This window comes from Oncorhynchus keta, chromosome 37 (genome assembly GCF_023373465.1).
Source record: "Oncorhynchus keta strain PuntledgeMale-10-30-2019 chromosome 37, Oket_V2, whole genome shotgun sequence".
Taxonomy (NCBI): domain Eukaryota; kingdom Metazoa; phylum Chordata; class Actinopteri; order Salmoniformes; family Salmonidae; genus Oncorhynchus; species Oncorhynchus keta.
Window position 1 is genome coordinate 1,949,034 of NC_068457.1, and position 23,731 is coordinate 1,972,764.

The 23,731-nt window shown below is 40.0% G+C and overlaps 1 protein-coding gene across 1 annotated transcript in view; it reads right to left on the reverse strand.

Moving 5' to 3' along the window:
• Positions 1–12,569: 12,569 nt before the first annotated feature.
• Positions 12,570–23,731, reverse strand: part of LOC118370053 (receptor-type tyrosine-protein phosphatase T) — a 488,900-nt gene continuing 477,738 nt past the window's right edge. The window contains exons 33-34 of the mRNA XM_052498885.1: positions 19,577–19,712; positions 12,570–15,453 (exon numbers count right to left, since the gene is read on the reverse strand). Of these exons, the coding sequence (XP_052354845.1) occupies positions 15,400–15,453; positions 19,577–19,712 (190 nt within the window). The 3' untranslated portion in view covers positions 12,570–15,399. The remainder of the gene's footprint in view (positions 15,454–19,576; positions 19,713–23,731) is intronic.

Below are 23,731 nucleotides of genomic sequence, written 5' to 3' on the forward strand. Positions count from 1 at the left end.
AACTTCGAACAGCCATTGAGGAGGAGCGGGACAACATTCCACAGGCCACAATCAACAGCCTGATAAACTCCATGCGAAGATGATGTGTCGCTCTGCATGAGACAAATTGTGGTCACACCAGATACTGACTGGTTTTCTGGTCGTCACCTCTAACTTTTTTTTTTGAGGAACATTCATCCAGTGGTGTACAGATAACTTTCTTAAAATAAATGTTAAGAAAACAAAAGAGATGTAAATTGACTTTAGAAGGCATAAAACCGCACTACCCACTGCAAATATCAACAGGGAATCAGTCAATATTTTGACCACATAAATACCTGGGAATCAAGATAGAGAACCTGAAATTCAATGACTGTACCATTGCATAGACAAAGAAACTACAGCAAATTATATTATTTTCTCCACAAACTGAACCATTTTAATGATGACCGGTTTACAGAGGTACTGTATTTATTTTCTTAGTCAACCTTGTGTTCTGTTTTGCAGTGATGTGTCCATTTTTTATCCATATGGGAGCATTGTTGGCAAATCTGATAGCCAAAAGGAATGGTAAATACCAAATATCTAAAGAACAAAACATACATCAAAACAAGAGACACAACACTACATAAAGACAGAGAACCCTTACCTGCCGATCTATTAATTATGTCTCCATAATCTAGCATTGGTAGCATGGTCATCTGAATCAGGGTTAGTTTGGTAGCTGGGGTGAAAGAGGAGTGATTACAATAGATTGTTGGAAACCAAGTCTAGATTTAACTTTAGCCTGCAGATTTGATATGAATCAGGGTTAGTTTGGTAGCTGGGGTGAAAGAGGAGCGATTACAATAGAGGAAACCAAGTGAGAGAAAGACAGTGCATAGTCTAGCCATATTCCCAAGTACTTGTATGAGGTGACTACCTCAAGCTCTAAACCCTCAGAGGTAGTAATTACACCTGTGGGAGGAGGGGCATTATTCTTACCAAACCACACGACTTTTGTTTTGGAGGTGTTCAGAACATGGTTAAGGGTAGAGAAAGCTTGTTGGACACTAAGAAAGCTTTGTTTTAGAGCATTTAACACAACATCTGGGGAGGGGCCAGCTGAGTATAAGACAGTAGCATCTGCATATAAATGGAAGAGAGAGCTTCCTACAACCTGAGCAATGTTGTTGATGTAAATTGAGAAGAGCGTGGGGCCTAGGATTGAGCATTGGGGTGCTCCTTTGGTGACATGCAGTGGCTGAGACAGCAGATGTTCTGACTTTATACACTGTACTCTTTGAGAAAGGTAGTTAGCAAACCATCCCAAAGACTCATCAGAGACACTAGTACTCTGGCCCACAAGAATGGAATGGTCTACCGTATCAAAAGCTTTGGCCAAGTCAATAAAATAACAGCACAATATTGGTTAGAATCAAGGGCAATGGTGACATCATTGAGGACCTTTAAGGTTGCAGTGACACATCCATAACCTGAGTGGAAACCAGATTGCACACCCAGAGAATACTATAGACATCAGGAAAGCCTGTCAGTTGATTATTGACAAGTTTTTCAAACACTTTTGAAAAACTGGGCAAAATAGAAATAGGCCTATAACAGTTAGGATCAGCTTGATCTCCCCCTTGATCTCCGTCTTAGCTACAACAACAACAGTAATATGAGGAACACATCAATTGTGAGCACACAATTGTCTATAGGCTGTAAATTGAAATGAGGCAGGCTCATTTGAATGACAGCTCAAACATCATGTTTTGTTTTCTGCTGAAATACCTGCGTATAGACTAAGCCTGATTATGCAACTATTTGGATAAATTATGGGTCTATTCTCAAAAATGTAGAAAGTCCAGAAATGTATATTAGCAGACTACTCATATATTCTATTTTTTCAGGATGTATCGGTGCTAAGATACCATGGGAACATTTGGGATTCTTCTGACACTGTGATGCATGCATTATACCCATGCATGCCAGCAGATACCCATAGACTTCCAGTTATTGCGCTAACGCTAGTTAGGAATTGAGCTAGCGCTATCTGCAACTTATGTCAAACTGCATGCAGAGACAAAAATGGTATCCAGAAGTTCATCTGACTCTAGGGAATAATATTAATTAAATAAAATAATTGCCCTCATGGGCATTCGAAATCTTGGTTGTCTGTGCCTTATGGTACTTTCTAGACAACTGGACAAACAGACAATCAAGGTCAAATCATTACGTCAGTGATCTTCAGGTTGGAAAGTCAGAGCTCTAAAAAGATGCAAGAGTTTCCGACTTGGATTGTTATGTATTTGTATTTGTGTGTATTTATTAAGGATCCCTTTTAATTCCTTGGGTACAAACAAGATTAACTTCTTGCGACGAGGTGGCGCTATTAAACATTTTGGATGAAAAACGTTCCCGTTTGAAACAAGATATTTTGTCACGAAAAGATGCTCGACTATGCATATAATTGACAGCTTTGGAAAGAAAACACTGACGTTTCCAAAACTGCAAAGATATTGTCTGTGAGTGCCACAGAAATGATGTTACAGGCGAAACCCAGATAGAAATCCAACCAGGAAGTGCCACATTTTTTGAAACCGCCTCATGCCAATGACTCCTTATATGGCTGTGAATGAGCTACGAATGAGCTTACGTTTTCCACGTATTCCCCAAGGTGTCTACAGCATTGTGACGTCTTTTTCGGCATTTCCATTGACGAATGGCTGTAAGGGACCATATATAGCATGTGGTCACATGGTGTCTCCCGCAGAAAATCTCGCGTAAAATACTGAGGTAGCCATTTTTCCAATCACTTCTTATGAGAAACCAATTGCCTCGACGGATATATTATTGAATATATTTGTTAAAAACACCTTGAGGATGGATCCTAAACAACGTTTGCCTTGTTTCTGTCGATATTATGTAGCTAATTTAGAAAAAAGTTTGGCATTATAGTAGTAGCATTTTTCGGTCAATTTCTCAGCCAAGCATGATGAAGAAACGGGAACTTTTTCGCCTACAAAAATAATATTTTTGGAAAAAAGGAACATTTGCTATCTAACTGGGAGTCTCCTGAGTGAAAGCATCCGAAGTTCTTCAAAGGTAAACGATTTAATTTTGTTGCTTTTCTTATTTTCGTGAAAGTGTTGCCTGCTGCCAGCAGAGCCTAGCATAGCATTATGCCATGATACATTTACACAAATGCTTGTCTAGCGTTGGCTGTAACGCATATTTTGAAAATCTGAGAAGACAGTGATGTTAACAAAAGGCTAAGCTTGTGTTTGAATATATTTTATTAATTTAATTTGCGATTTTCATGAATAGGAAAAGTTTCTAGTGGTTTTTATGTCCGCTGCGTTATGCTAATGCATTTGAGGCTATGATTACGCTCCTGGATACGGGTTTGCTAGTCGCAAAAGGTTAAGGCAATTACAGTATATCATACAACACATTAGTACACCACTATTCTTGCTCTAAGAAATTAAGGCTATTCCATGTTAGAAATGACCAAGAAACTGAAGATCTCGCACAACGCTGTGTACTACTCCCTTCACAGATCAGCGGACACTGGCTCTAACCAGAACAGAAAGAGGAGTGGGAGGCCCCGGTGCACAACTGAGCAAGATGACAATTACATTAGAGTGTCTAGTTGAGAAACAGACCCCTCACAAGTCCTCCACTGGCAGCTTCATTAAATAGTACCCGCAAAACACCAGTCTCAATGTCAACATTTAAGAGGAAACTCTGGGATGCTGGCCTTCCTCGGCCATATCTCAGACTGGCCAAAAATACAAGTTTAAGATGGTCAAAAGAACACAGACACTGGACAGAGAAACTTGGCCTAGAAGGCCAGCATCCCCGAGTTGCTTCTTCACTGTTGACGTTGAGACTGGTGTTTTGCTTTTGAATAAAAAATAATAATTCTTACAATTTAACATTACAGAGTATTTTTTTGTAGATCGTTGACAAAAAATGACAAATAAATAAATTTTAATCCCACCTTGTAACACAACAAAATCTGGAAAAAGTCAAGGGGGGGTGAATACTTTAAGGCACTGTATGTATAATAAATAATAGCTAGGCAGCTGAAAAGCTTTAACCGTCCATTCTCTATAGTTTGTAAGACAGACCAGATTGAAACAAAATAACTTTTGCCATTGAGAGACTGAGTAATGAAATTGAACCTGGCTAGCTAGCAGTAAGCTTTTTAACCCCCCCCCAAAAGTATTTTTAACTTCACAATTCACACTTTTAGTGATCACAGGTTGGTAAAAATGTACGCATGAGAAATTAACAAAAACCTCAGGCGGTTCATTAGCTCTTGAGACTGAGAAGAGAATATACAATGGGTAGGCTATGCTTATTTATTACCCCTCCTTCATTAGATTCAAGGTACAACTGGAGAGTTCTTACAACTTCTTAGAAATGTTATCCTAAGGTTGCCTAGTGAAAATGGTAAAGTATAACATAAGTTTGGATATACCATGGGCCACAAACAAAAGACATTATAAAGCTACAATATGTTTAAGGCATAGTCCAGTTACACATTAAGGTTTTGACCGTATAGAAAGTATTCACACCCCTTGACTTATTCCACATTCTGTTGTGTTACAGCTGGAGTTCAAAATTGATTAAATTGATTTAGAAATTGATCATGACAAAGTGAAAACATGTTTTTAGAAATCTTTGAAAATGTATTGAAAATGAAATGCGTGTATTGACTCAGGGGTGTGAATACTTATGTAAATTAGATATTTCTGCATTTAAATTTTCAATAAATTTGCAAACATTTCTAAAAACATGTTTTCACTTTGTCATTATGGGGTATTCTGTGTAGATGGGTGAGAAAGGAAATGTACAGGCTTCCTTATTTTAGGTTTGTATTGTGAAGTTACTACAATGTTTTAGATCTATCCTCAGTTTTCTCCTATCACAGATATTAAACTCTGTAGCTGTTTTAAAATACTTATTGTGTAACGCTCATCTGAAGAAGAGGACCAAAGCGTAGCGTGGTACGTGTTCAGGATAATATATTCAAACTGAGACAAAATAACAAAGTGAAACAAAACGAAACAGTTCTGTCTGGTGCAGACACAAAACAGAAAACAACTACCCACAAACCCAGGTGGGAGAAAGGCTACCTAAATATGATTCTCAATCAGAGACAATGATAGACAGCTGCCTCTGATTGAGAACCACACCCGGCCAAACACAAAGAAATAAAAAACATAGAAATAAAGAAACTAGAATGCCCACCCTAGTCACACCCTGGTCTAACCAAAATAGAGAAAAAAAAGCCTCTCTATGGCCGGGGCGTGACATATTGACTCAAGACATTTCAGCTTATCATTTTGAAATAATTTGTAAAAATGTCTAAAAACATAATTTCACTTTGACATTATGGGGTATTGTGTGTAGGCCAGTGACACAAAATCTCAATTTAAACCATTTAAAATTCCGCCTGTAACAACAAAATGTGGGAAAAGTCCAGCGGTATGAATACTTTCTAAAGGCACTGTAAATGACATCCAAGTAATTATGGGTGTGCATTCACTTCTCCAATTGGTGCAAACCAGGAAGCGTTAGGGCAATGATCAGACTTGTCAAAAGAGCGTAAACTTCCTTTTGACTCACTATTCGTGGAATTATACTGCTCTCTCCACTTCACATAAAACCGCAGGTTTGAGATGGTGGATTATTAATGGGACAGCACTGTTTTAAATTCTAATGGAGTCAAGCCCTTGATTTCAGCAGGAATTAATTATCTCCCATGAAGCTCCTTTCAGCCAACCTGTCATAAAGGTTGCATTCCAAATGGCAGCCTATTCCTTATATAGTGCACTACTTTTGACCAAGGCTGATAGTATGCCATTAGGGACACAGACTCAGCATTGGTTTATCAAGGGCTCACTGACAGGGGGCAAGCAATTTATTCAACAACAAACTCCCCTTTTCCTCTCTCATATTCAACTTCTGTAATCATTTGATGAAACACAAAAAGTAAAGAATTACGCAAGTCTCCAAAATGGAGTCACCTGGAGCGATCATTAGCTTTATTATGACAATTTCCTTTCACTCCAAGTGCCAGATAGTTACAGTGAGACATCCAGAGGATATTGTATCATTCAATTGAATACTCTAGTTAGGGAGACATTTGAGGGTAAAATTGGAGCGGTAGAGTTGTTTACAATGCTGACATGTTCCCCTACCTGGTATCAAGCACCCACTGCAAGATCATAATGTAATGTTCTTCCCAGTGCCGGCCAGTAGGGGCTCTCAACTTACTGTTGAGAGTTACAATAATTGAATACACAAGGTGCAACTTCTAAATTTGGTAGTGTATCAGCAGATTTCCTCTTTTTATGTCAGTCACTGACAGTCACTCAATTAGCCTGCGCTGAACTGATTGAAGGTCTACTTTGAAGGTCTAATGCGTGACAATGACGACAAGAACAGTCGCTCACCGATTTGACAGCTCCAACACAGTTACACCTCTGACATAGCCTAAACAAAAACAATGAAGTTGTCAGCAATTGCAGGTTAGTGCTGAAACTAATTGAATTTAGGCCTTAGGGTTAGATTCTTTCAGATCCGTGCTAGCTGTCAAATCCACAAGTGGCTACTTGTGTCAGCTTATCTCGGACACTGCCATCGTAGGCAAACGAATCCTCCCAACTTTATAACTCAACAAATCCCATGCAGAAGTTCATGCAGCCCCGTTAGAAGTTCAAACACTGCGTGATATTATTTTCTCTGCATCTCAATTAGACTGATACGCTATAAATCCCTTCATCCAAATGAACATAAAAACATGCCTTAGCCTACACTTTCTATCGCCGTTTAGAACTTCTAACACTGTAGGGATAATAGGAGAAAGGAATGGTTTATCAAACAAGATCAGCCACTCACATATGTGACTCGTTTCAGGAAAATAGGTGTGTCTCTACTTCACATGAGAGGCATTTGAACGTAAACTTACATTTTTGGGGGGCAGAAATGCTTTTTGTAACATGTGAACTTTCACGTGCCTTAATAACCCACTTTCATGCCACCTGTAAATATGAATACAATTTTTCAATTAGGAACCTAGTTGGTTTAGCCACGGAAAAGACAGATTGGCTGAGATAATGGTTGGACTGGACATACCCAGAGATGAGTTTGGATTGGTCTGCTATGTAGCACGCTTCTGTCTATAACATGAGGTGGTTAGTATGTATAAGCAATCCCTTCTAAAGTGGCTTTTTACAGAGATATCACATACTAGAACTGCCAAAGTGTTGCTCTCCAAATTCTGGTGGATCAAGTTTTGAAATCAGTGGAATTAGAGTATGATAGCTTAGGAGATCTGGTGTCTGAAGTCTGGTGTTTGATTGAAAATTGGGAAAAGAAAACACACTGTTGTATAAAACACTTGTCTCCGGATTACATCTTCAAACTAAGGGCAACCATGGCATCAGTGACAGAGAGGAAGAAGCATCTATCCATGTATACTGCGGGTAAGATAGTCTAGCTAGCAACATGTTGAGATTAGCTAGCTAGCTAGCTAACATTGAACCTGGTTGGTTAGTTACCTGCAGATTCATGCAGGGTAGTAACGTTATGATTTGGGATTATGGTTCATTGTTTAGGTAGCTAGCTAGCTAGCTACATGTCTAAAAAAACTCCACTATGCAAGTAACCATTTCAATAGAATGTTCATGATGTCACTGCGACAACTGTCGATAGACGTAGCTGGTAAAATCACTCTGGCTATCTACTCCGATTTCAGAGCAACGAATTTACGAACCCTCAACCCCCGTTGAATATAGCCGGTGTCAGTAAACATTGGCAAAAAAGTGTCATTAAATTGTTACCAGCAGCACAGTTACAGTGACCAACACTCTGGATAACATAAAAATAGCCTAACCAACTCTGCTAGGGGGAGTAAAATGATCAGAGTGAGTTGTTCTCTCATTTGTGTCTGGAAGTAGCTAGCAAGTGAACCAGTTACCTTGGGTGCTTGACTGCTGTTGTTAGGTCAGAATGCTCAGATCAACTGTGCGCTCTGAATGTTCTGAGAGCGAAACGCTCTGAATTAAGGAACAGACAATCTGACAACGCTCTGAGTTTCTGAATGCCCAGAGCGCACTCTGCCACTCAATATTGAATGTACAACACACCCGTGGTATTAACCCGCCTTTAGTCTTCAAATCTTTGGTTGTTTAGTACATGGCCTCACGTGAATCCTTAAAGAGATGGGTGGGTCTAAAGCTTAAGAGGGTGTGAATGATGCTGAATGAGTGTATACCACTGGTCAAAAGTTTTAGAACACCTACTAATTCAAGGGTTTTTCTTTATTTTTACTATTTTCAACATTGTAGAATAATAGTGAAGACATCAAATCTATGAAATAACACATATGGAATCATGTAGTAAGCAAAAAAGTGAAACATGAAGGTCAGTCAATACGGAAAGTTTCAAGAACTTTGAAAGTTTCTTCAAGTGCAGTTGGAAAAACCAACAAGCGCTATGATGAAACTGGCTCTCATGAGGACTGCCACATGTACGGAAGACCCAGAGTTAACTCTGCTGCAGAGGACAAGTTCATTAGGCTTACCAACCTCAGAAATTGCAGCCCAAATAAATTCTTCAGAGTTGAAGTAACAGACATCTCAACCTCAACCGTTCAGAGGAGACTGGGTGAATCAGGCCTTCATGGTAGAATTGCTGCAAAGAAACCACTACTAAAGAACACCAATAAGAAAAAGATAATTGCTTGGTCAAAGAAACATGAGCAATGGACATTAGACCAGTGGAAATTTGTCCTTTGGTCAGGAGTCCAAATTGGAGATTTTTGGTTCCAACCGCCATGTCTTTGTGCGACACGGTGTGGGTGAACGGATGATCTCCGCATGTGTATTTCCCACCGTAAAGCATGGAGGAGGTGTTATGGTGTGGGGGTGCTTTGCTGCTGACACTGTCTGTGATTTCTTTAGAATTCAAGGCACACTTAACCAGCCTGGCTACCACAGCATTCTGCATCCCATCTAGTTTGGGCTTTAGTCCCATTTCTGGAAAGACTTCACACACACCAAAATATAGAGATTTGTAAACTTGGCGCACGCCCGTTATAAATCAGACCTATCGTAAAACAGTGTGCGTGTGAACGAGCATGATAACTCTGCCTGCAAATGTTTTATTTTGCAATGACATTTGCTGTGTCTGAAAAAAAGGTGTGGACCTGTAAACAGATCGCTGGAATGCAATAATATTTTCCATTTACTTTTTTGAAAAACAAAATATGCTGCACTGAATACTGAAATATTGTCAAATTGGATTTTTTAAAACTACAGTAGCCTTATTTATAGTGGTTGCCTATACACTTCAATGCAAAAAATGAACTGTCTGTTCTACTGTATGTTATAAACCACACACCCTGTCATCTGCATCGAGCAAAAACTTGAAATTATAATAGCCTATATAATAGGCCCAATGAGGTGTGTGCACGGTAATTTGTTGTATGGCTACTACGGGAATCTCCACTCTCCATGGCCAGAAATGGTGAGGAATATATTCTGCAATGGTTATGATATACACTGAGTATATAAAACATTAAAAACACCTACTCTTTCCATGACATGACTGATCAGGTTAATCCAGATGAAAGCTATGATCCCTTAATAATGTAATCAGTGTAGATGAAGGGGGGGAGACAGGTTAAAGAAGGATTTTTAAGTCTTGAGACAATTTAGACATGGATTGTGTGCCATTCAGAGGGTGAAAGATTTAAGTGCCTTTAGACGAGGTATGGTAATAGATGTCAGGCGCATCGGTTTGTTTCAAGAACTGTAACGCTGCTGGGTTTTTCATGCTCAGCAGTTTTCCGTGTGTACAGTGGCTTGGGAAAGTATTCACCCGCCTTGGCATTTTTCCTATTTTGTTATCCCACAACCTGTAATTAAATGAGATTTTTGGGGGGTTTATATAATTTTATTAACACAAAATGCCTACCACTTTGCAGATGTGAAAAAAATAAGACCAAAAAAAAAAGTTGAGCGTGCACTACTATTCACCCCCCAAAGTCAATAGATTGTAGAGCCACCTTTTGAAGCAATTACAGCTGCAAGTCTCTTGGGGTATGTCTCTATCAGCTTGGAACATCTAGCCACGGGTATTTTTGCCCATTCTTCAAGGCAAAACTGCTCCAGCTCCTTCAAGTTGGATGGGTTCCGTTTGTGTACAGCAATCTTTAAGTTATACTACAGATTCTGAAATGGATTGAGGTCTGGGCTTTGACTAGGCCATTCCAAGACATTTAAATCTTTCCCCTTAAACCATTTGAGTGTTGCTTTAGCAGTATGCTTAGGGTCATTGTCCTGCTGGAAGGTGAAACTCCATCCCAGTCTCAAATCTTTGGAAGACTGAAACAGGTTTCCCTTAAGAATTTCCCTGTATTTAGCACCATCCGTCATTCCTTCAATTCTGACCAGTTTCCCAGTCCCTGCCGATGAAAAACATCCCCACAACCTGATGCAGCCACCACCGTGCTTCACTGTGGGGATGGTGTTCTCGGGGTGATAAGAGGTGTTGGGTTTGCGCCAGACATAGCTTTGTCCTTGATGGCCAAAAAGCTCAATTTTAGTTTCATCTGACCAAGGTACCTTCTTCCATTCTTCCATATGTTTGGGGAGTCTCCCACATGCCTTTTGGCAAACACCGAACATATTTGCTTATTTCTTTATCGCCACTCTTCTGTGTGGAGTGTACGGCTTGAAGTGGTCCTGTGGACAGATACTTCAATCTCTGCTGTGGAGCTTTGCATCTTCTTCATGGTTGTCTTTGGTCTCTTTGTTGCCTCTCTGATTAATTCCCTCCTTGCCTGGTCCGCGAGTTTTGGTGGGCGGCCCTCTCTTGGAAGGTTTGTTGAGGTGTCATATTCTTTCCATTTTTTAATAATGGACTTAATGGTGCTCTGTGGGATGTTCAAAGTTTCTGATATTTTTTTATAACCCATCCCGAATCTGTACTTCTCCACAACTTTGTACCTGACCTGTTTGGAGAGCTCCTTGCTCTTGCTGCTTGCTTGGTAGTGCCCCTTGCTTAGTGGCGTTGCAGACTCTAGGATCTTTCAGAACAGGTGTATATTTTTTACATTTTACCTTTATTTAACTAGGCATGTCAGTTAAGAGCAATTTTTTACTTTCAATGACGGCCTAGGAACAGTGGGTTAACTGCCTTGTTCAGGGGCATAACTACAGAATGTTTACCTTGCCACTTTGGGGATTCGATCTTGCAACCTTTCGGTTACCTGTTCAACGCTCTAACCACTAGGCTACCTGCCGCCCCATATATACTGAGATCATGTGACAGATTATGTGACACTTAGATTGCACACAGGTGGACTTTATTTAATTATGTGACTTCTGAAGGTAATTGGTTGCACCAGATCTTATTTAGGCTCTTCATAGCAAATGGGTTGAATACATATGCACACACCACTTTTCCGTTTTATATTTTTTTGAATTTTTTTAAAACAAGTTACTTTTTTAATTTCACTTCACCAATTTGGACTATTTTGTGTATGTTCATTGCATGAAATCCAAATAAAAATCTATTTACATTACAGGTTGTACTGCAACAAAATAGGAGTAACGGCAAGGGGGGTGAATACTTTTGCAAGGCACTGTATCAAGAATGGTCAACCAACCAAAGGACGTCCAGCCAACTTGACACAACTGTGAGAAGCATTGGGATCAACATGGGGCAGCATCCCTGTGGAATGATTTTGACACCTTGCCTATCCTAAATACTGTAGGCCTATAGGCTATTTCGCGAATAGCCTTCTTTAATGATCATGGAAATAAAAAAAGCTTAGAGGGAAATATTTGCCGATTTCTAGTTATTATAGAATAAAATATATATAGATTTTTGCTCTTCTCACTGAAGGCAAATGATTGCATATTTTTATGTCTTGATATTTAGCTAGGCCTACCTGTTCTTTTGTTATAAATAAGAGTGTCATCATATATTCCCCATTTGTACAAGGCTACTTCTAGACTACTTTTACCTTCTTGCAATGCAAGACTTCAACCACTAGAAACCGCGCACGCGTGGTCTAAAGTTTGCGGGAGGATAAGCACATTCTCACGTCAAGTCAAATTCTCATGTCCACATTTGCTGAAAACTGGCGCATGCATGTTGTGGCATATTTTGTGAGTACGCAACATTTATAACGTTAAATGGATGGGACTAGAGTTCATTTGCATGTGTCCATGTATGTCTACTGTGTAACACTCTGTCCACACATATGACGGGAGCTAAAATGACAAGCAGAGAGGCTCTCTTAGGACTCATTTAGCCGTGATTGATAAGGATAATGCCAAGGTGCATTTCTGTCATTGATGCATATGCAAATGTGCTCATACATATGAATGTGGAGTCTGGGAATAAATAGTTAAAATGGGAGGACGTTCGGATCTTGATTCATCAGTATTTTGCTTGATCATTCCTGAGATTGACCTTTCACCTTCACAATCGTACTGTAATGTAGGCTTGATATTTACTGTAGATAATATCAATAGTTGTAAATTGGTTGATAAAATGTGTTAAAAATAATAATAAAATAATTTGTTCAACATTTTGGTCCCTTTATTTGATGTAACCACATTTTTAAACAACAAAACAACCATGGCAATTTCATCACCAGATCTAAATATCACTTTGCTAGACAACATTTTTTTTAAACAAATTCAAGAGAAAAAAATGAGGAAAACAAAATATAATATAGACAGTGGAAATATGAAAAGCAAAACAAACAACATTGACATTAGAATTCCAACACTGTTTCTCTGTGTTCCTGTCACCAAACGGCTGCATGTTAATAATACAACTATGCTGTGTGTTGACACATGACTTCTTCTACACCTCATATTGTAAGTGACTGTCCATGTTCAGCAAAACATTCTTCTGACAAAGCCCTGTACAATACTGTACTACAACTGTTCAATGGACATAAAACCCGTGCAAAAATCCCAGGCCGGGATTCAATCCAAAACTCTCTATAGCAAGCTTGACATTTAAAGATAGTTTCCAATTGAGCCATCTGCAGCATTTGCCTTGAATACGATTTCTGCAAATGCTGCAAACGCTGCCTTCAAAAGCAGCATTGTCGACTGGAGCTCTCTACTTGAAACCCCCCCTAGTCAAGAGTTGGATTCACAATCTCAGATTGATTCTGTTTCCATGTCTAGTGAGGATGAAGACAATCCGAAGTTCTCCAAACAGTATGCATGAGATGCATGGGCGGAGAGTAATGGCAGGACACGGTTACGGGGTCCATATTAGGACAGCCTCACAATAAGCCAAACTGCTCTTATAAAGTAGAATATGAGCGCAAGAATGGACAGGGATGAAAAACAAAGTCTCCTTATCCACATCCTGAGACTGGGAAACAGTAGGGTGGGGGCTGCTACAGTGCGTGACAAGCTTGAGGTGCACATTAATAGAATGTTATCCCACTCTATCCCTAGGCTGATATGTTTCTACACAATTCCGTTAAAATTGTATATGTTTAAAGACGTGAGTATGGCACTGTCGACCAAATTAGGGGAGACTGGGGCAATTGTAAAAATGTTTGCATTTTACTCTTTTGCTCAGAGACCACTCGAACTAGGCCAATAATTTTTCATTCATACCATGTATATGTCTGTACATAATGACCGTCAGATCACAATATTGATTGTAATCCAAAAGGGTCCGGACATTACATGTGCCCTGTGTCAAGGGAAATTGTAACAGTAGCTGGGGTCAAATGTAACACCTAAAAAATAAACAAAATAAATTCACTTAATTCATAAACATGAATGTTTTTTAAGTTATCATATTATCATAGACGTAAGTAATGATTTTTCAATAAATATGAATATTGTTTTGTATGTAAACAATAATTACAGTAACACCCATGTTTGTGCATGGCCATTTGGTTCCTCTCAAAATATCTGAATAATATGATGGTTTCCAGATTAAATCTGCTTATAATTGCTGTGGCACTCTGCAGGACACCATGGCTATTTAAAGTTATTTGAATAACTCATACAATCTTAAAGTTAAAATCACTCGTTTTCATAATTTGGCTGCTTGGCTCAGGGTCATTTTAACACTGAATTACAATTGGCAATTGCCCCCAACCCAGCAGCCATGACAAAACGTCATGTGCCTAGGAAGAGACAACAATAGTGACATGTCATTCATGTCAATGTTTAGTCCACATATAGTGATGCAAATTATGATAGTTTGAATTATTGGACACTAATGCTAATGCAGTATTATAAAAATACAACCGGTGGAAAAAACTACTTTCATCCCTGAAAAACAAACATTTGCCCATTAAAAGTGAATATATCTGGCTGTAACTTTTCAGACATAACCTAAATGTACTGTGTGTGTTTCATCACTCCAGCTTTTCTTTTTGGAGAAATGCAACGTGTTACAATTGCTCCCTGTTACGATTGCCCCTAGTCTCCCCTACATGACACCATTTTAAAATGGGATTGAAGGTAAAGCAGTGCAAAATACAGTGGAAATGCCAAAACAAATGAATGTAAAATAAGTTTTGATGAATACTGTGTAGAGCCAGCATAGAATGCTCAAGTGTTGACTGACTCTTCTCTCATTTTCAGTGCAGCAAACCAGGGCCCGGATTCCCAAACACATCTTAGCCTTAAGATGCTTTTGAAAACCGGGCCCAGAATAATTCATGATTGTCTGCACAGCACAAGAGCCATGGGACAAGAGAATGAGAACATGCCACAATACCAAAATAAAAATGTCACTTTGCGAATGTGAGAAAACCAGCGTGTGCACATGGATGTAAGGGAGTTGCAGGAACCACAAAATCCAAAGAATTACAAAAAATATCTGCCATTTTGTGTCTGTTAAAACAAGGGGGAAATATATAATACAGTCGTTATTAATATTCTTTAAAAAGAGGTGCAAAGCCAGGTAGAGTTCAAATCTTCGCATCTTGCATTTGTCTTCGTCTGTATCGGTTCTGTTTGTTAATCTGATTGTGTTGTTTTTGTGTGTGTGTGTTTTTTTTTATCCCCATCAGCTGAAGCCATGTCAGTTTATTTTCTTGGTTTGTATTTTTACACTGAGGGAATAAAATTCAAGGCATATATCTAAAAAGGAAATTACTGTACAAGATCACATCACAGTCCAAGATGGACATTGAAGAAAGAGAAGGAAAGCTGTGTTTAAAGGTTTTCATTCCATTTTTTCTTTATACAAGAGAAAGGGGTCCCAGTCTTGCAAAAGCGCACACATAACCCCAGTGTGGAGGGTGTAATTTTCTTCATTATAGAGTTTGTGGTCACACACACATCCACTGCCTCATATGGGTTGGTGTCTGCAGTGTCAGCACTGTGTCCCACAGACACGAGGGGCAACGTTGCTCTCTCAGAATGAGCTAAGGGCCTCCAGAGCAACTTCATAGCAGAACTTGTACTGTTCCTAGAAAAGGGAAATAAAGACAGAGCACTAGTCAGTCATTGGCATGATTGTCATATTACCAATCTGACAGAAATTTGACTCATTTTTTTATAATTATTAAAAAGGAAACACAAGCAGAGATTTGATATTTATGGATGCAAACTAGTCGTTCGTTCTTTATGTTCCGTTGCCATGCCCAGTGGCAACGTTCTTGTCCCTTGCTTGCTGCTAGCTAACCAACTAGCAATGGCTACACAGTCTGCAGCCAGAATAACACCAACGTTTATTCCGTTGCATTTGTTTAAGCTGTTCATCCTGCTTATACCACTGCTGCCAAAGAAAACAATACAAAGCAAACATTTACATAGAAATATATACAGTGCATGCAGAAAGTATTCAGACCACTTCCCGTTATCCTAATTATGTTACGGCCTTATTCTACAATTGCCACGTTCTGACCATCGTTCGTATGTGTTTTCCTTGTTTTAGTGTTGGTCAGGACGTGAGCTGGGTGGGCATTCTATGTTGTGTGTCTGGTTTGTCTATTTCTATGTTTGGCCTGATATGGTTCTCAATCAGAGGCAGGTGTTAGTCATTGTCTCTGATTGGGAACCATATTTAGGTAGCCTGTTTTGTGTTGGGTTTTGTGGGTGATTGTTCCTGTCTCTGTGTCTGCACCAGATAGGGCTGTTTAGGTTTTCGCACGTTTATTGTTTTTGTTAGTTTATTCATGTATAGTGTCTTTATAAATTAAACATGAATAACCACCACGCTGCATTTTGGTCCGCCTCTCTTTCACCAGAAGAAAACCGTTACAACAATAGATTAAATCAAAGATTTTCCTCATCAATCTACACACAATACCCAATAATGACAAAGCGAAAACAGGTTTTTAGATTTTTTTCCAAATGTATTACAAATAAAAAACAGAAAAAACGTATTTACTTAAGCATTCAGACCCTTTGCTAGGAGTCTCAAAATTGAGTTCAAGTGCATCCTTTTCCCATCGATCATCCTTCACCAACCTGCTTGGAGTCCACCTGTGATAAATTCAATTGATTGGACATGATTTGGAAAGGCACACATCTGTCTATAAAAGGTCCTAAAGCTGACAATGCATATCAGAGCTAAATCCAAGCCATGGGGTTAAAGGAATTGTGCGTAGACAGGATTGTGTAGAGACCCAGATCCGGGGAAGGGTACCAAAAAATGTCTGCAGCATTGAAGGTCCCCAAGAACGCAGTGGCCTCCATCATTCTTATTAAATGGAATAAGTTTTGAACCACCAAGACTCTTCCTACAGCTGACCACACTTCCTACAGCTGGCCACAAAACTGAGCAATCGGGGGAGAATGGCCTTGGTCAGGGAGATGAACAAGAACCCAATGGTCACTCTGACAGAGCTCCAGAGATCCTCTGTGGAGATGAGAGAACCTTACAGAAAGACAACCATCTGGTATATGGTAAAGACGGAAGCACAGTGAAAGGCACATGACAGCCCACTTGGAGATTGTCAAATGGCACCTAAGGGCCTCTCCAGACCATGAGAAACAAAATTCTCTAGTCTGATGAAACCAAGATTCAACTCTTTGGCCTGAAAGCCAAGTGTCACGTTTGGAAGAAACCTGGCACCATTCCTAAGGTGAAGCATGGTGGTGGCAGCATCATGCTGTGGGGATGTTTTTCAGAGGCAGGGACTGTGAGACTAGTCAGGATCAAAGGAAAGATGAACAGAGTCAAGGGAGATCCTTGATGAAAACCTACTCCATTGAGCTCAGAACCTCAAATCAAATACAAATGTATCTGTCATATAGGCTGATTACAACAGGTGTAAACGTTATCATGAAATGCTTACTTATAAGTGCTTAACCAACCAACAATGCAGTTTGAAGAAAAACAAGATTTAAGAAAATATTACAAATAAACTAAAGTTACAAAAATAAAAGGCCAATAATAAAATACCAATAACAAGGCTATATACAAGGGGTACCGGTACCAAGTCAATGTGTGGTGGTGCAGATTAGTCTAAGTAATATGTACATGTACGTAGGGGTAAAGTGACTATGCTTAGATAATAAACAGTGAATAGCAGCAGCATAAAAAAGGGGGGGTCAATGCAAATATTCTGGGTAGCCATTTGATCAGCTGTTCAGGGTAGTGTGAAGTCCAATAGAGAGAGTGTCATCTGTGGATCTTTTGGGGTGGTATGCCAATTGGAGTGGGTCTAGGGTTTTTGGGATGATGGTGTTGATCTGAGCCATGACCAGCGTTTAACCTCAGACTGGGGCGAAGTTTCACCTTCCAACAGGACGATTCTGAGCACACAGCTGGCTTCGGGACAAGTCTCTGAATGTCCTTGAGTGGCCCAGTCAGAGCCTGGACCTGAACCTGATCGAACATCTCTGGAGAGACGTGAAAATAGAAGTGCAGCGACGCTCCCCATCCAACCTGACAGAGCTTGAAAGGATCTGCATAGAAGAATGGGAAAAACTCACCAAATACAGGTGTGCCAACCTTGCAGCGTCATACCCAAGAAGACTCAAGGCTGTAATTGCTTCCAAAGGTGCTTCAACAAAGTACTGAGTAAAAGGTCTGAATAACTATGTAAATGTCATATTCCCGTTTTAATTATTGTATACATTCGGAAATTATTTAAAACCTGTTTTCGCTTTGTCAATATGGGGTATTGTGTGTATATTGATGAGGATTTAAAAAAAAATCAATTTTAGAAAAATTCTGAATACTTCTCGAATGCACTGTATATACAGTGCCAGTCAAAAGTCTGGACACAGCTACTCCAGGGTTTTTCTGTATTTTTACTATTTTCTACATTGTAGAATAATAATGAAGACATCAAAAATAGGAAATAACACATATGAATTCATGTAGTAATCAAAAAAGTGTTCCATCAAAATATATTTTATATTTGAAAATCTTCAAAGTAGCCACCCTTTTCCTTGATGACAACTTTGCATACTCTTGGAATTCGCTCAACCAGCTTAAGAGGTAGTCACCTGAAATGCATTTCAATTAACGGGTGTGCCTTGTTAAAAGCTCATTTATGGAATTTCTTTCCTTCTTAATGCGTTTGAGCCAATCAGTTGTTTTGTGACAAGGTAGGGGTGTTATTTGGTAAAAGACCAAGTCCATATTATGGCAAGAACAGCTCAAATAAGCAAAAAGAAAAGTAAGTAAGGGGTGAAGACATGACCTTCATGAAGACATGAAGGTCAGTCAATATGGAAAACTTCAAGAGCTTTTCAAGTTTCTTCAAGTGTTTCTTCAAGTGCAGTCGCAAAAACCATCAAGGCTTCAGATAAACAGACAAGCTTTCTTCACCAACAGATCAAACTAGAAACATGTTGGAGGATTTGACAACTTTAGATACGGAGGGGACAGGAGAAATTCATGTTCATCACTCACCACCTTCGGTATCAAATGCTCCAAGAAGATGTTTCTGCAAAAACATAGCTACGTTTTTTCTTTGTTGGACCTGTATTAAAATGTATCCAATATCAGTTTGTGTAGTTGTTGGTTTAGCTTTCTATAACTTTATAGCAAGTACGATCTTCGTGTGTAGGGGCATATTGTGTCGTGATTGCAAGGTGTCCCGTTTCCTGGTTTTAATGTCCATTCTAGAATGCCCTTCTAGCCAATCAGAAAAGTGTATTAAACAATGCTGTGGTATAACACTCGATAAAAAAAGGAAGAGAATCAAATTGTATTTCATTAAAATTTCATGGACTATTAAAACGGTATCTTCAACGTCACCATTAACTTTTTTATTACAGTAGTTGTCTTTTGCACCAAAATCTACTTGAATTCTAAGCGAACAGCTGTGCCCATCCTGAGATGGATCTGTCAAATGAAGCATCTGGTTTCTGAGGCTATATGAGAAGGCGTAGAGACATCTGTTAACACAATACCTGCAATAGCAAGTCATCAGCCTGAGAATGTGTGTGCGTACATGCGTGTGCGTGCGTCTGTGGCTGTGTCTCCCGTCTGTGTATGGTCTTGAACCTGTCCAATACAGCCACAACTGTGTGTCCTGAGTGTGTGTCCTATATTGCTGATAGGTACTCATAAACCCTCCTCAAGCCACCTATACAGGTCAGTGGTCAGGCCACTGGTCAGTGGAACGTACCATAGTCTCCACCATGTTGGATTTGTTGTTCCTCAGGGTCTTGACGGTGTGGAACACATCTACAATGTTCTGTTGCTGGATCATCTCACTGATGCTGCAGATGGCACAGAAGGTACCGCTACGTCCACCACCCATCCTGTTGGAGAGAGAGGTTAAAAGATATGTAAGGAAAGGTGGATAAATGGGAAAGAGAGAACAGTTAAAAGAGATGTAAAGAGAGGGATGAGAAAGGGGCATAGAGAGCGAGGAAGAGGGACAGAAAGGTAGAAAAGGCCAAAGGAAGATGGAGAGAATGAGACCAAGAACAAGGTATGGAGAGAGGTAAATGTAGAGGGAGAGAGATGAAGAGAGAGATCGATGGAGGGGCAGGGTAAGGGACAGAGAGGGAATACAGGCGTCCTCATGCTTCCCATCAGAAACATTGCGGAAACAGTTTGTGCATATATTATGACAACGTTATGTGACGTTTTCGTCTGTTTTGGCCTTCAGCAAGGATTTCCCGGCTGTTCGTGCACACACTTTGTTTGTCACCTCAAGTCACATTTTATTTGTCACATGCACCGAATACAACAGTTAAATGATTACTTACAAGCCCTTAATCAACGATGCAGTTTTAAGAAAATAACTTTTAAAAAAGCAAGAGATGTGAAAAACAAATAACAAATTAAAGAGCAGCAGTAAATAACAATAGCGGGCCGATATACAGGGGGTACCGGTACAGAGTCAATGTGTCAATGTGTAGGCGCACCGGTGTCAAGGTATTTGAGATAATTATGTACATGCAGGTAGGGTTGTTAAAATGGCTATGCATACATAATATCAGAGAGTGGCAGCAGCGTAGTGGGGGGTTGCAAATATTCCGGGGTGACATTTGATTAGCCGTTCAGTAGTCTTATGGCTTGGGGGTAAAAACTATTTTAGAAGCCTCTTGGATCTAGACTTGGCGCTTTGGAACCGCTTACCGTGCGGTAGCAGAGAGAACAGTCTATGACTAGGATGGCTGGAGTCTTTGACAATAAACAAAGAGAGAGAGAGGTAAAGAAAGAGGTAAAGAAAGAGGGAGAGAGGTAAAGAAAGAGGTAAAGAAAGAGGGAGAGAGGTAAAGCAAGATGGAGAGAGGTAAAGCAAGAGGGAGAGAGGTAAAGCAAGAGGGAGAGAGATAAAGCAAGAAGGAGAGAGGTAAAGCAAGAAGGAGAGAGGTAAAGCAAGAGGGAGAGAGGTAAAGCAAGAGGGAGAGAGGTAAAGCAAGAGGGAGAGAGTAAAGCAAGAGGGAGAGGGTAAAGAAAGAGGAAGAGAGGTAAAGAAAGAGAGAGAGTAAAGAAGGAGGGTAAAGAAAGAGGGAGAGAGGCAAAGAAAGAGGGAGAGAGGCAAAGAAAGAGGGAGAGAGGTAAAGAAAGAGGGAGAGAGGTAAAGAAAGAGGAAGAGAGGTAAAGCAAGAGGGAGAGAGGTAAAGAAAGAGGAAGAGAGGTAAAGCAAGAGGGAGAGAGGTAAAGAAAGAGGAAGAGAGGTGAAGAAAGAGAGGGTAAAGAAAGAGGGAGAGAGGCAAAGAAAGAGGGAGAGAGGCAAAGAAAGAGGGAGAGAGTAAAGAAAGAGGGAGAGAGTAAAGAAAGAGGGAGAGAGGTAAAGAAAGAGGGAGAGAGGTAAAGCAAGAGGAAGAGAGGTAAAGCAAGAGGAAGAGAGGTAAAGCAAGAGGGAGAGAGGTAAAGCAAGAGGGAGAGAGTTACAGAAAGAGGGAGAGAGTTACAGAAAGAGGGAGAGAGGTAAAGCAAGAGGAAGAGAGGTAAAGCAAGAGGGAGAGAGTAAAGAAAGGAGAGAGTAAAGAAAGGAGAGAGTAAAGAAAGAGGGAGAGAGTAAAGACGGATAGAGTTACAGAAAGAGGGAGAGAGTTACAGAAAGAGGAAGAGAGGTAAAGAAAGAGGGAGAGAGGTAAAGAAAGAGGGAGAGAGGTAAACAAAGAGGGAGAGAGTAAAGAGGGAGAGAGTCACAGAAAGAGGGAGAGAGGTAAAGAAAGAGGGAGAGAGTAAAGAAAGAGGGAGAGAGGTAAAGAAAGAGGGAGAGAGTAAAGAAAGAGGGAGAGGTAAAGAAAGAGGGAGAGAGGTAAAGAAAGAGGGAGAGAGTAAAGAAAGAGGGAGAGAGGTAAAGAAAGAGGGAGTGACTAAATTAAGAGGGAGTGACTAAAGAAAGAGGTCATTAAATTTTTACCTTTATTGAACTAGGCAAGTCAGTTAAGAACAAATTCTTATTTTCAATGATGGCCTAGGAACAGTGGGTTAACTGCCTGTTCAGGGGCAGAACGACAGATTTGTACCTTGTCAGCTCGGGGATTTGAACTTGCAACCTTTACTTACTAGTCCAACGCTAGTTACGCTAGTTACTAGTTACTAGTCCAACGCTCTAACCACTATGCTACCCTGCCGCCCCATGTAAAAAAAAAAGAGGGAGAAACTAAAGAAAGAGGGAGAGACGAAAGAAAGAGGGAGAGACTAAAGAAAGAGGGAGAGACTAAAGAAAGGGAGAGACTAAAGAAAGAGGGAGACTAAAGAAAGGGAGAGACTAAAGAAAGAGGGAGAGACTAAAGAAAGAGGGAGAGACTAAAGAAAGGGAGAGACTAAAGAAAGAGGGAGACTAAAGAAAGGCAGAGACTAAAGAAAGAGGGAGAGAAGGTAAAAGAGAGCGGGTAAAGAGAGTCGATCAGAATCGCCCATTGGGATGCACAAAGTTTTGATATATGGTCATAAAAACTACGTTGTAACAGCCCCTTTTACAATATCTCTGAACCAATCTATATGATGTATTACTTTATTGAATATATTTCATTAATGTGAGAGGTGTACCATGTACAGTATAGCAGGACGTGGGACTGAACTTAAGTAACACATTGTACCTTGGGCAATCATTAAAACATAGAGGAAAACCCACGATCTAACCCAACAGCAAAACTACCGTAGCCCATCTCCTATCCAATCCACATAGACTGAGCTTAAGCCCATGTGGGTATTACGAAGTCCATATTAGGGAAGCATCAAGCCCCTGTATCCCCTGCATACAATATTCTGCATGCCTTACCACTCAAAAGTCGGACCATTAATGATGAAAATACTCTAATAATTCTCTAACCATTTGGTTTCAACTGGAACCTTTGTGATGCATAAACTTAAAACATGAGAGAGGATGAGGGGCATTTGGAAAAGATGAGGAATGGTTGACCACTCAACCAAAATTAAACTCTGCACTATCTCTGAAAAGTACTATTGAAGGGTCTTGAAGGGACTCATTGCCGCCCACTGAAGTATTTCCACCAACATGTTCAAGGTAATGCACATTATGAAACCATTGCTATTACCATTATGGTGATCAGTGGAGGAGGAATTAGGGTCTGCGCTAGTCTTGCTGACGTGACTCAAGTAGTCAGCGAGGGAGAGCTGACACACTGGTTTGGATAGGAGGACGCTGTAAAAACAGTATTCGCACAGAAATGTGCTTCTGAATGTGTTGAGCTTTGATTGGTTCCCTCAAACTTTCTTTTTCATTCCTGGGGAACCGAAAATGCTCTAACGCCTCTGGCTGAGACAAGTCATAATTACAGTGTCCATATTAGCACCAGTGTTGTGGTCATTACAAAGCAATTGTTATATATTACCTATTACTCATTACTTTATTTATGGGAAAAGCAATGAGTTCCACTAATATTACTTTTGTTATATTACTTTTGTTTTAAACCCCAAAACATTGCACATCCTCAGTCAATGTAAACACTGTCAACGTTACGTTATGTAGGCCAATACACCAGTGGATCAGGGCAGCATTTTCTCCACTACATACAAAGCAACTAGCTTGTTCAGCTCTCGCTGGGTTACAGCCTGTCCTCCTGAATGATTGAAATCAAGCCGTGGTTGTTTGGATGAGGTAGACAAGCGTGTTACTTTTGCAGATGCTTCAAGAGATTGGATGTTGTATATCTAGCAGTGGAGATGTGTTTCTCACCTGGGCACAGTTTACATTTGACAGTTATATTCTTGTCACTTCGTCCCCCTACCAAATCAAAATAAAGGGGGTCAGTGGCGGTTGGTGCCGTTTAAGATGAGGGAGGACAATTAGATTTTTTTGAGCATGGCCTTATTTCTATGACGACATTCATTCATATCCCATTCACCC